Here is a 12,074-nt window from a genome sequence, read left to right as displayed (position 1 = left end):
CAAAGTGACATTGTGTTATGTAGATGCTCTCTCTGCAACGTCTTTTTAATCCTCTCCCTTCCTTTCACTCCCACCGCCATTGCCTTGGTTCAAGTCCTCACCTGGGAAACCGAAACTAGGGCAGAAGCCTTTCCACTATGATCCCAACTCCTGTCTGCAGTCTCCATCACTGTCATGATTACTCTTCCAGATTCTGTATCCAATCATGTCATTCCTCTGTGCAGACTTCTTGGATGATTTCTCCGTTTTTACCTAAAAATGATCAAAATTCTCAAGATGAGTTGTACCCATTTCCACAACTCAGCTCCGACTCCTGTCCAGTCTCATATTCTACTAACCTTCCTCTCTCCAAAATCTGAGCCATGCATGTCTCGTGTGTGTGTGTGTGTGTGTGTGTGTGAGTGTGATGTGGGGTGTGTGTGTTGAGGGGGTGTCTGGGTATCGGGTCCTCCTCATCTTTTCCCTCTCATCTCCCCACGTAGAAATGTTTATTCTTAAGGCCCAACTTAAATGCTACATCATTTACTCCAGCATTTCTGAGCACCTGCCATATTCTAGGCACTGTGTGCTAAACGCTTTTTGCCTGTGGTTTCCAAACTTGTCTTTCCATGACTCACAACAGGATCACACCCCAGGACACCCATACAACAAAAGCTTTGTAAACAAATCTTACACTTACCACACATGATGCACTCTGATGTTTCTGTTCTATTGGATATTTTTTTCTCTTCTTGTATTTTTTAAATGATTGTCAGGCCCACTCAACTGCTTCTAGGGCCCACATGTATAAAAATACTGCTTCTCATCAGTGAGTCTGATGGTTAATTGTGCAGGCAGAGTTGTTAATATTCTCTTCACTGCACTGGTACTGAAATGGAGATCGTGCAGTCTGGCCAGAGCCACACAGCTCAGCGAGGTAAAGACAGTCTGCAGCCCACAGGGGTCTGAGCTCAGGATCCAGGCCCCCATCCCGACAGCCTACCGCCTTCCCCGGGGAAGCTGGCTCCGTCTCGCCTCGGGGATCCCCAGCAACCTCTCTTTGATGCAACCATTACATCCTGCATTACTGTTAGGTGGGGATATTGGTTTCCTGTAGTGGCTTGCCAGTTTCCTAAGTACAGGAACCACAGTTCGTTGCTGCTATACCCTGGGGAATCCTGGTATTCTGCTGAAAGAGGGGATGTTCAGCAAATGCTATGTTGAGTCAGATTTTATGGATGATGGCTGTGAGTCATCCAGTAGAGTTTAAGTTGTCTAATGAAGTGGCTGCTTAATAAGGCAGGAAAAGTGTGTTATTTACTTTGGGAGACTTCCCATCCCAGAAGGATTTCACTAAAATGCTTTTGAGTCACTGACATGGACCTTCTTCCATGGTTCCAGCTCAATGACCTATTGCTGGACCTCTTTTTTTTTCTGTAACAGCAAAGCAGAAAATATAGAAATGCCAAAAGTCACCCAAAGAATGCACAGTCATATTCCACTTACATGTATGCAATTAATTACGTGTCAGTACATCTTAGCTGAGCACCTCGAGGTGGCTGGCATATCTCAGGCCCTCTCTGCTCTTGTGATTAACCAGATTTTACCCTAGCATTTATCATCATATGGCTGGGAAAAAACTAGACAAGTGTCCTTCAGACATACCTGCTCCTAAGCCTATGAACGCTAACTCTGGTTTTATAAAAATTCCAGGGAAGTATATTCTTGAAGCTTCCCTTGAAATACTACAGTTTATCACGGCCAGTTCTGATGCAATATGTTCTAAATCTGCTTTAAATTTTTTTATGTTGCAGTTTACATCCACTTAGATTCCAACTTTTTCGGAGAGTCAGGGGAAGTACATCTTATCTTTTATAATCTGGTTCTTTAAAAGTGGCCCTCCTTCCCCCCTTACCTATCCTCAGTGACCTGGCCAATAACTGACTGCTCAGTATTTCTGTGAAGTCCGTATTTTAATTTTGTGAAAATCATTCATCAGGGGTCATTCTGTTTCACTGGGCATCAGGTGAAGCTATCCAGTTGCTATAGTTGGTCAAAATCAGGTGGCTCATGCTAAGGTTGGGAGAAAGCTTAGCCGTTAAAATCCTGAGCCCAGTTTTGCATTTTATTGAACAAAGGGAAGCAGAAGCATGTCCTCAGATGGAATTTCTGTACAGAAACAAGCCCTGATACTGTTTTCAGGCCCAGTCTCACAAGATCGTCTGCCCAATTTTGTACTGCAAATTGCCAGTACGTATTCTGGCTTTGCGCTGCCATCCATTTGGACTGGACGACCAGTGTGGCTTCTCCACTGCTGCTGACTGCCTCCCAAGTAGCCGCAGATTAAAATGTCCTTTTGATCAACTAGCTTTTGGAGCTTTTGAAAGATTCCAGCTTTGAAAACATCTTATCTTTTTGACTTGGCCTGATACAGACATGCAGTACTAGTTAAGGAAATAAACGGCTTCAAATCTTTTTAAATTAAGACTTAATGGAATGGCTGTTTTTTCCCCAAAGCTGTATATTATACCTATGTTATGTTTGTTACTGAGAATAGCCTATCTCACAATTTTTCTTCCACGTGAGAAGTTACGTAATGCTACACTGGTCCTTTTGTGCAAAATTTGTTGAATAGGTGACAGCAGCCAAGTTAGTTAATACAGCACTTTTACAGAGAGAGGATTTGTATGGCAGATGGCATGACAAGGCAGAAGGGATGAGCCAAACTGTAGTAAATGGAGGTAATTTTGTTAGAAAGAGACTGGAAATGTAAGCAGCCTGTGACGTGAGTCTGGCTAATTGGACGATGCCTGATTGTAAACAGTAACACAGAGAAGCTAGTTTCTTTCATATCTTTGCTGGAGATCAACTTTAATTCACTTGCAAAACATTATAGCAATAGTTTTTATATTTGGAAGGCCAAAAAATAAAATATTTTATGTTTGGAAGTCTTCTTTAAAAGTAGCCCATAGCATGACCGCTGCAGTGATCTCGGTGCAGTACAGAGGAAACTACCAAAAGGAGAAAACAAGCAGTTTTAATGCTCTCTCTGTGAGAGCTGGCACCTTGCTCTGTCCCGTTAGGAAGACCCTTGTGCTACACTGTCTTCTTCTAGAGGCGAAAGTAGTGAAATCAAATGGAAATCAGATCAAAATGTATTATACACGGAAATTTTAAAAAGAAGCAAATCTTAAACTGATCCAGCTAACTGCTTATTTGCAACCCAGGCTGTTTCTCCGCCGCTAATCGGGAAGATTGATGTGCTCTGAAAGTGTCGTTGCCCTGTGATGAAGGGAGCTAGCATTTTGTTTATTCTGCTTTAGGGGAGTTTTTTTTTTTTTTTTTTTTTTAATCACTGCTGCTAACGTTCCATCCTCAAACTCAGAGCATTCAATTTTTTTTTTAAATTGGAGGTTAATAATTAGATTTTAAAGCTTTTTAAAGCACCATATTTCTTTAATAGAATCAGTTTTTCATTAAAAAGTTAATTGAAATGTTTTTAAAGTGAAATTCCTTTTATATCTGTCAGAAGCGTTGGATAATTTGATCTGAGCAGGCTGTGACTCCACAGTCATTCTCTATGCACTTTTCTCTGTTGCATTCAAATAATTTCTAGGTCCTTATTAAACTCACTAACACAACAGACATTTCCTCAGTCCACTCCAGTGGGTTAGTGGGTCCCAACCCTGTAATGGTCTGACCTGGGATCCCTGGGGGGTAAGTGGAGGAAAGGGTGAGGCAAAGCCCACTCAGACAGCCTGGACCGTCCATCAGGGGAGAGATGGCAAGAACAGGCAGAACCATCATCCAAAGTGGAGTAAAGATAAGGACCACAAAGGATGGATGAACAAAGGCCAAATATGATACCTGACTGAGGGAATTAAATCCAAGGCTTTCCAAGTTCGTGCACTGAACTGCATAGTGTAAGGGATTTGGAGAAGGATTCAGCCATTATTGGGTACACATCCAGTTTTGGAGAAATTACTAAAGAGCATTTCAAGGAGCTCATTGTGGCCAACTTTATTTTATTTACTAGTTAAAAAGTGTCTTAGATGAAAGGAAAAATGATACATCAGCACCACAAGACAAGAATAATTCTGGAGTCAAAGTAGGTCTGGAAGACACTGTTCCCAGGCTTTTCATGGGGTGACATTGAAGCACGAGGATGAGACAAACCTTCTAGGCAACCTTAAATTCTTTTGAGGAGGATTCTGTCGAGTTCCTTAGAAATGCACGACTCCACCCACCAGACCTAAAGCGGTAACGCGGAAAGGCAGAGCCCTGGGAACGCGTGTGTCTGGCTTGGGTGTCACAAGGTGTATGCCGTTAGCTGCAGTGTCCACTCCGGTCCACTTTCAGGGAGGAAAACATGTCAGAAACTTTGTTAAAACTTGCTGGAATATTTTAAAAAAATCAAATGCCTGAAGTTTCCGTTTATTTTCCTATGAATTTTACAAATATGAGTCCATGTCCTTGACTATGACAGGGAAGGGAATTGAAATAATTTTATTTCTAGATTTTAGTAGGAGTTTGTCAGCTGCTGTATTTTAATTAACCCTCCATTTGTCAGCCATGATCATATCTTGTTCCTTGTGGGGGAGAAACTTACCTTATAATCTATACACTGACATTAAACTCAATAAATGTCTGTGAATTCAAACGCAGCAACTACTCGTGAGCTTTTGCTATCACTAGGCATGGTGGTAAGAGCTTTAGCATGGAGAGGGCACAGCTCAGTGGTGGAGCGCAGGCTTGGCATGCCTGAGGTCCTGGGTTCAATCCCCAGTGCCTCCATTAATGAACAAACGAACAAAACAAACCTAATTGCCTCCTGCAACAATAGCAAAAAGAGCAAAACAGAATGCATGTATGAACTAGAAAGTCAGCTTAAACATGATCCAATCCTTGTGTTAGAAAACCTGTTATCCAATAAAAAGAAAATTAGGGAAACATATAACCAATGCTATTATACATCATATAAAATTGAGGAAAATGTTTCAAAGGAAGCAGTCTTCACCTTTCCTCTTTCTCAGAACAAGCAGTTTTGGCTGAGCATTAAGGAGAAGGACTTAAACCGATTCGCTTCACTACCCTGAATGAGCTTCTGACTAATCTTTCTCCCATTTCCTGTTGCCACCTCTTGGACTTGTTGACGATGGTTGAATTATGCACCATCTATAGTTAAGTAATGCTGTTTAAAACAAACACTATATAATTTCCAGCACCCCCTCTATTGGAGACATCTCATTCCCTCGCATCTCTCAGCATCCCTCTGAAGACAGCCTGTCCTGCTCTCTCCTGCAGGGTCCACGCATGCGCCTCCTTCGCCAGCCACCCACAGTGACAGCCAGTCCCGGCACAGCCTTCTCTCCTGCTGTGAGCAGGGCTGGCCTTTGCCTTTAATCTTGTCACATATGACCCACCAGTCCCTATGGTGAGCTCAAAGGCCCCGACCACCCACAGGTGGGCGTGAACACAGACATCACTCAACAAAAATATCCTATTTCTGACTCAGCCTCTTACGAGGCCCAGACATAGATGACAGCCAAAACATTAGACTCAGAAAGGCCTGCAGAGGTGGTCTCACATTTCCTGTAAGGAAAGAAAGTATTGGCATTTGGGGGACGACTCTCACCTCTCAAGGCCATTGCTAAAATTTCAAGAAAACAGACTCACAGAAACATCCAGTTACATATATAATGAAGGAAATGAATCAATTCTTCAATTATTTAAATCGTTCAGTCAGTTTTCTGCTTGCCCTTCTGCTGAGGACAGGAAAATGGTGCCCAGTTATGGCAGTCATTGGGGGTGTCCTGGCATCGAAGGAGAGCGGCACCTGTGCAGCTGACGTTCCCAGATACCCATGGGAACCCTGAACAGCTTGACTTTTACTTTCCAGTCTAATCTATAGAGAAAGGTCATTCCACCTGGAGGAAGCTTCTATAAATAAACCTTCCTTTGCTTAAGCTTTTGGTTTATCTTCTATATAAAGCGTGGAAGAAGTACCACTGCATAAGACATCGTATTTGTACCATCAGTTTTAGCTAGTCGTTGTGTTTCAGGTAGAAGTTGAACAAGGACCAGTTACACCTTATAGACGGGACAGTGATTGAGTTTTAACGAAGAGCTATGCACCCTTCACGGAAAATCCTTATTTTGTGACTATATTTTAATGCTCTGTTGATGCTGACTGTTCAATCAGAGCAGTTGTTATAATTCACACATCGTTAAGCTTCGTAAAATTAATTTGGCAGCAACGCAGCCTTGGAACGTTGCAGAACACAAGCACACACAGTCATGGGATTGTCTCCTCGGTTTTCCAGGAAACAAGCCAAATTCCCTGTGGACTTTTAGAGGAATTAACTTTGCCCGTGATTTCCTAAGGAGGAGACAGGCTGGTGTGCGGGGGGCGGGGTGGGTGAAGGCGGCCCAGGAAGCACGGGTGCCCGCACGGGCGCACACGCCCCTGGTGTGCCCGTACCTCTGAGCAGCCCGTGCCGGAGCCCCGTGGCCCCCCCTTCAGCCACCCGACACTGGGTTCCTGTAAGTTAGATATTTGATAGTGGGAAATTCTTTGATGTTATTTTTTGTTGTGGGAACATAGATTTTATGACAATGTAGAGGCCTAGTTGACATTTGTGTCCTCTGTTTAATTGCAGAGCTGGGGCTGCGGCTTTTGTAGCCTCCTGCCTACATAAGGTTTACTTAGCAGTTCACATGGGTAAACGTGTAGTCCTTCCTGTGTTTGGTGGCTTGTAATTGGCAGTGCGGAGCGTGACTAGAAGCACTGAGCTTGAGCCTCTGCTCGCCCTGGGCTGGCACTGTGACCTCAGCGAGTCGCTTACTCTGTGCCTTAGTTTCCTTGCGATACGGAGAGGCTGAGGATTTTCCAAATCTTTAAGTTCTAGTTCCTTTTTGCTTATCAATTCCTGCTTCAATGTATGTCTCTCTTCTCAACTTTTACTACCACTGTCAGTAGAAACCAAGCCCCTTTTTCAACACTTTGTTTAGAAATCTCCTTGGCTAAATAGCCAGTTTCATCACTTGGAGCTTTTACCTTCCACAAAATACTAGAACATGACCGCAGTTCAGCCAGGTTCTTTGCCGCTTTGCAACAAGGACCACCTGTTCTCCACTGTCCAATAACACGTTCCTGATTTCTGTCCGAGACATCCAAAAATGGCCCGTACCACCCACATTTCAGCCAGCGGTCTGTTCATGGTAATCTGCATATTCTCTAGGAAGATAGAGGCTCTCTCTCCAGCTCCCCTCTTTCTTTCTGAGCTCTCACCAGAATCACCTTTAGCAGTCCCTTCATGGCAATGTCAGCTTTTTCCAGCATCAATCTCAAAATCTTCCAGCCCCAACCCACTTTCACAAGTGCCCTTATGAGAGAGGCACTGATCCCACGACCTAATCAGCTCCCAAAGACCCCACCTTGAGAATGTGGTCTCGATATATGAATTTAGAGGGGACATTCAGACTACCGCACTTGGACTGCTTTTGACAAGAAGTCTGCTGACATCTTTGTTTTAGTTCCTCCATATATAACTTGTCCTTTCTCTGGCTACTTTTAAGATTCCTCTCTATCACTGGTTTTGAGTAATTTGTTTATGATGTGCCTTGGTGTGGTTTTCTTCATATTTTTGTGGCTGGGATTTCTTGAGATTTTTGACTCTCCATTTTTAGGTTTCATCAAATTTGGAAAATGTTTAGCCACTAATTCTGTCCTGCTTCTCTGCTTCTCTCCCCGTTTAGTGATTTCAGTTACACGTGTGTTAGGCTGCTTGCTGTTGCCCCAGAGCTCACTAATGCTGTGTTAAATATTGTATTCTGTTTTATCTCTGTGCTTCATCTATTAATATGTCTTCAAGTTCATTTAACGCTTTTTTTCCAGCAAGATCTAATCTGCTGTTAATCTAATCCAGTGTATTTTTCATCTCACATGTTGTAATTTCATCTCCCAAGTTTGACTTGGGTCTTTTTATATCATTTATGTATCTATTTAGGTTTCTTAACATCTATAGTTATAATGCAGCTATAATACATTATTATAGCAGTTTCAACGCCCTTGTCTGCTAAATCTAATATCTATGTCAATTATGGGTCGAGTTTGACTGTTGAATTATGTTTTCTTTATGATTCATTTTTATTTCTTTGCATTTCTAGAATTTTTAACAGCTTTTGTAAGTTATAATTCACACACCATGAAATTCATACTTTGAAGTGTACAGTTTAGTGGCTTTTGGCTCAGAGAGCTGTACAGCCCCATCTTTGTCTAATTTTAGAACATCCACCCTCCTCCCCAAACAACCCGCACCCACTAACAGTCTCCTCCCATCTTCTGCCCCGCCCCACCCCTGGCAGCCACTAATCTACTTCCTGTCTCTGTAGATTTGCCTATTCTAGACATTTCATACAAGGTAATCATAGACCTACAGCTTCTCGTGCTGGGCTTCTTTCCCTTAGTATAATGCTACCAAGACGTCTCCAAGTTAAGCATGTGTCAGTGCTTCTCTTCCTTCTAATGCTGAATAATACTCCATTGTATAGATGCAGCACGCTTGTTTATCCATCCATTAGTTGCTAGATATTTAGGTTATTCACATCTAGAAAATTTGTGTTGAATGTCAGACATTGTGGATTTCACCTCGTTGGGTACTGGGTATTTTTATTTCTATAAATATTTTTGACTTTCGTTCTTGGATGCGGCTACTTGGTGACAGTTTGATCCTTATGGATCTTGCTTTTACTATTTGTTAGGCAGTGCCAGTGCGGTGTTCAGTCTAGGACTAATATCCCCCACCACCCAGGTGAGACCCTGATGCACTGTAACCACCGGCCTGTGAATCTTGAGGGCTTCCAGCGTGGCTGGTGGGCACGGGCACTCTGCCCCGCCTTGTGTGAGTGCTGGGCACTGGGACCTCCTGTCCCTTCAGGTGGCTCTTCCCCTGGCCTCAGATGGGTTCCTCACATGCACAGATCCGCTCAGCTGAATACCCAAGTGGGACCCTCTTTAGATCTCCAGGGATATTACTCTGTATGGCGCTCTCTTCCTGTTCCCTGTCCTGTGGACTCCAGGTCCCTCCCAGTCTCCCAGGACTGTCTTCTCAACCCAGGGAGGCTGCTGGACCCCTCCTGGGTTCCCTGGAAACTCTCACAAAAACGTACAAACCTTGCAACTGTAGGCCTCCCCTCATGTATTTCCCGTGTTTCAGGCAGGTGATCACTGTCCTCGCTGGCTGGCGTGCAGTGCCTTTGAAACTGATTGCGTGTATTTCATGTGTCCCTTGGTTGTTTCCGGTAGGATGAGGCGTCTGTCCTTGTTACTACATCCCTGCTGAAAACAGACGTGCCCCGTAATCTAAAGGGTTAAATTACTCATTGCTGGTTGTCAAAGCTGCTGCACAAAGAAGGGCAGACTCTGTAGACGCTGCAGAGCCAGCCCTTTAAGAGGAGGATTCGTGGTGGCTTTTGTTTCTTAAAAGAGATAATACGTTCATAACTGTTCCTTTAGGAAACCCATTTGTGCCATTTGCCTCCTTGAATGTGGGAACATTTATGTCTCCTCTCACAGGTGATCAGCGAGTTTGAAGCCTCTCCTGACTCATTTTCCTACAGAATTCCTAACCTGAGCCGGAATCGTCAGTACAGCGTCTGGGTGGTAGCCGTGACCTCGGCGGGGAGAGGCAACAGCAGTGAAATCATCACGGTGGAGCCGTTAGCTAAAGGTGTGCAGTGAGGACCTCAGTCCCCACGATCATTTACCATTTTAAGTCCCTATTCTCTCTGCAATAAAGCTGACAATGCCCTAAAAATCAAGTAAACCAGAACATCACGTTATCACATCTCAGCCCAGGGGAGAGGGTTGCTGCTCGCCGGCACTGAGCGTTTGTGCAAACCAGAGAGGAGCCCTCCTAGGAATGGGCCTTGGGCAAAGTTGGCAAAAGGAGCCCCATTCACCCCTTTCCGTGGGTGAAAGTCACTACGTGGCGGCTTCCTGAGCAGGTTCTGCTCTCTTCACAATCAGGTATCATGCTTCTTAAAGAAAAATGTCGGGCTTTTGGTCTATGGAATTAGAAATCTTACAAATATAAGGAGATCATAACCTCTTCTTCTACTGATACGAAGCTGGAAACAGACTTTAAATAATAATAGAAAGTTGCGTTCACCAAAAAACAAAATGTTCCTAAAAATGAATACAGTATCTTCGCATTGAGATGTGACGCTGGGCCTCCAAAGCCCGTATAGGCAGAGAATGTTCTTACTCAGTTTCTGGTGATCGCTACCACGCAGTGTTTAGTGGCCCCCTAAATTAGCACCTGTCACCAGTCACTGTACTTAAAATTCATAATTCCACACCAACAGGAGGTGCCCCTGATTCTGGAATACCCCACATGGCCATTTATCACTAATAAAGCTTCTAGGCGCCTGACAGAGAAAATCAACGTTCTGAGGTTCCAGCTTTCCCTCTAAGAGCTCTTGAGAACTCGCTCGTTGACGTGGTGGCTGCGCAAGGGGCTGCGGCACAGAGTGAGGGGTAGAAAGAGAGCGGCGTCACGTTCTGAGCATAAATACAGACAATCAGCACATTGCTGGTGAGGAATGTAAACGGTGGAATTTGGGGTCTGTTTTACTCTTGATATCATGATATCCAGCCACCCCTAGGATACACGCTTTAACAGTTAGAAAACAATGATTATCAAAGGGCATAAAGACTGTCGGGTTAAAAAAAAAAAAAGGAACTGCACTGTGAGATGTAGGGTTGGCAATAGCTGTACCTCTTCTCTACGTTTGTGTGTTCGATGTTCTCTCTCCAGACACAGCCGGGACGGCCCAGCTAATGTAGAAGGTGACAGGCTCAGAGGGGCGCAACTGGCACGTGGCTACTTCTGCAGGAACAGGACTTGTCTGGGGAGGTTAACTGCCATGTGGTCATTTAATAAATCATTTTGAGAGCTCACCGTGTGGCAGGCATTATGCGGGGGGTGGGGGCATTCAGGGGTGATTTCACCAAGGGAACCTTATGGCTGCAGCAGATATCCTGTACATTTCAGTGGCTTCACCGAATAACATGGGCCAACACAGGTGTTTCCAGACTGGTGGCTTTCCTGGGTGGCTCAGTCCACACGGTGACTCAGGGATCCAGGCTGCTTCCACCTTGTGATTTGTAGTCCTGGGGTCCTTTATGTCCAGCCTTGTAGATGGAGAAAGACAGCGTGGAGGCTGCAAGGAGGTTTTCACAGCCCGGACATGGACATGTTTACTTCATTTTTACCCACATCCCACTGCGTAGAGTGAAGCATTGTTGTACCTGTTTTCAAAGCGGAGGGAGCGGGAACATGAAACTAAGCTGGATGTCCAGAAGCAAAAGGAAACAGGGCTTGGTGAGCACACAGGAGTCTCTTGGAAAGATTACATAAAGCACAGTTGTTTACTGTCTGCCCTCCTGGGGCTCAAACTTGGGTGGGGAGATAGTCAGTGAACAAAGCACCACAAAAATGCAGACAGCATTCAATGCTTTAAAGAAGGCAGTGTAGAACAGACTCCCCTGAGAGCCTTAGAGGCGGTGGATGGACTTGGCCACACAAGGATGAGTAAATGCAGTTACATGACGAGGGAAGAAAAAGCACCCCAGTGTTAGAAGGCCTCCAGCCTAGAAAGGGTTTAGCGTGTTGGAGGCGGGGGTACTGGACCCCACGGGCCTGGGGAGGGGAGAGTGGTCTCAGTGAGGCTGGGGAGGAAGGCAGGGGCCTGGCCAGGCTGGACCCTCAAGGCTGTGGTAGGAATTTCAGGTTCTATTCGAAGTGAAATGGAAAGACAGTGTGGGGCGCCACCCAGTTTGTGTGCACAGGCAATACACTATTTTTCGGAACAGCTTTAGGCTTACGGAGAAGTTGTGAAGCCAGTAAGCAGAGCTGCCGTGCACTTCGCACCTGCTTTCCCATCTCTGACATCTGGTCGGTCTGGTGCGTTTGTGCCGTCTCACAGCAGGGGTGGTTTTGAAGACCACGCTGAAGTTCCGGGAATCAGTGGAAGATACGCGGCGGGTGGACAGGGAGGGAGCGGGAATGAACACCCGGATTCTAGCCCAA

At 44.8% G+C, this 12,074-nt stretch overlaps 1 protein-coding gene across 1 annotated transcript in view; it reads left to right on the top strand.

The window, feature by feature from the left end:
* Positions 1-12,074, top strand: part of DSCAM (DS cell adhesion molecule) — a 664,041-nt gene that overhangs the window by 591,013 nt on the left and 60,954 nt on the right. The window contains exon 22 of the mRNA XM_064477198.1: positions 9,557-9,710. Within this exon, the coding sequence (XP_064333268.1) occupies positions 9,557-9,710 (154 nt within the window). The remainder of the gene's footprint in view (positions 1-9,556; positions 9,711-12,074) is intronic.

The sequence above is a fragment of the Camelus dromedarius genome, chromosome 2, assembly GCF_036321535.1.
Source record: "Camelus dromedarius isolate mCamDro1 chromosome 2, mCamDro1.pat, whole genome shotgun sequence".
NCBI classification, from domain to species: Eukaryota; Metazoa; Chordata; class Mammalia; order Artiodactyla; family Camelidae; genus Camelus; species Camelus dromedarius.
The sequence above is the reverse complement of the archived record's forward strand: the minus strand, read 5'-3'. Positions and strand labels throughout refer to the sequence as shown.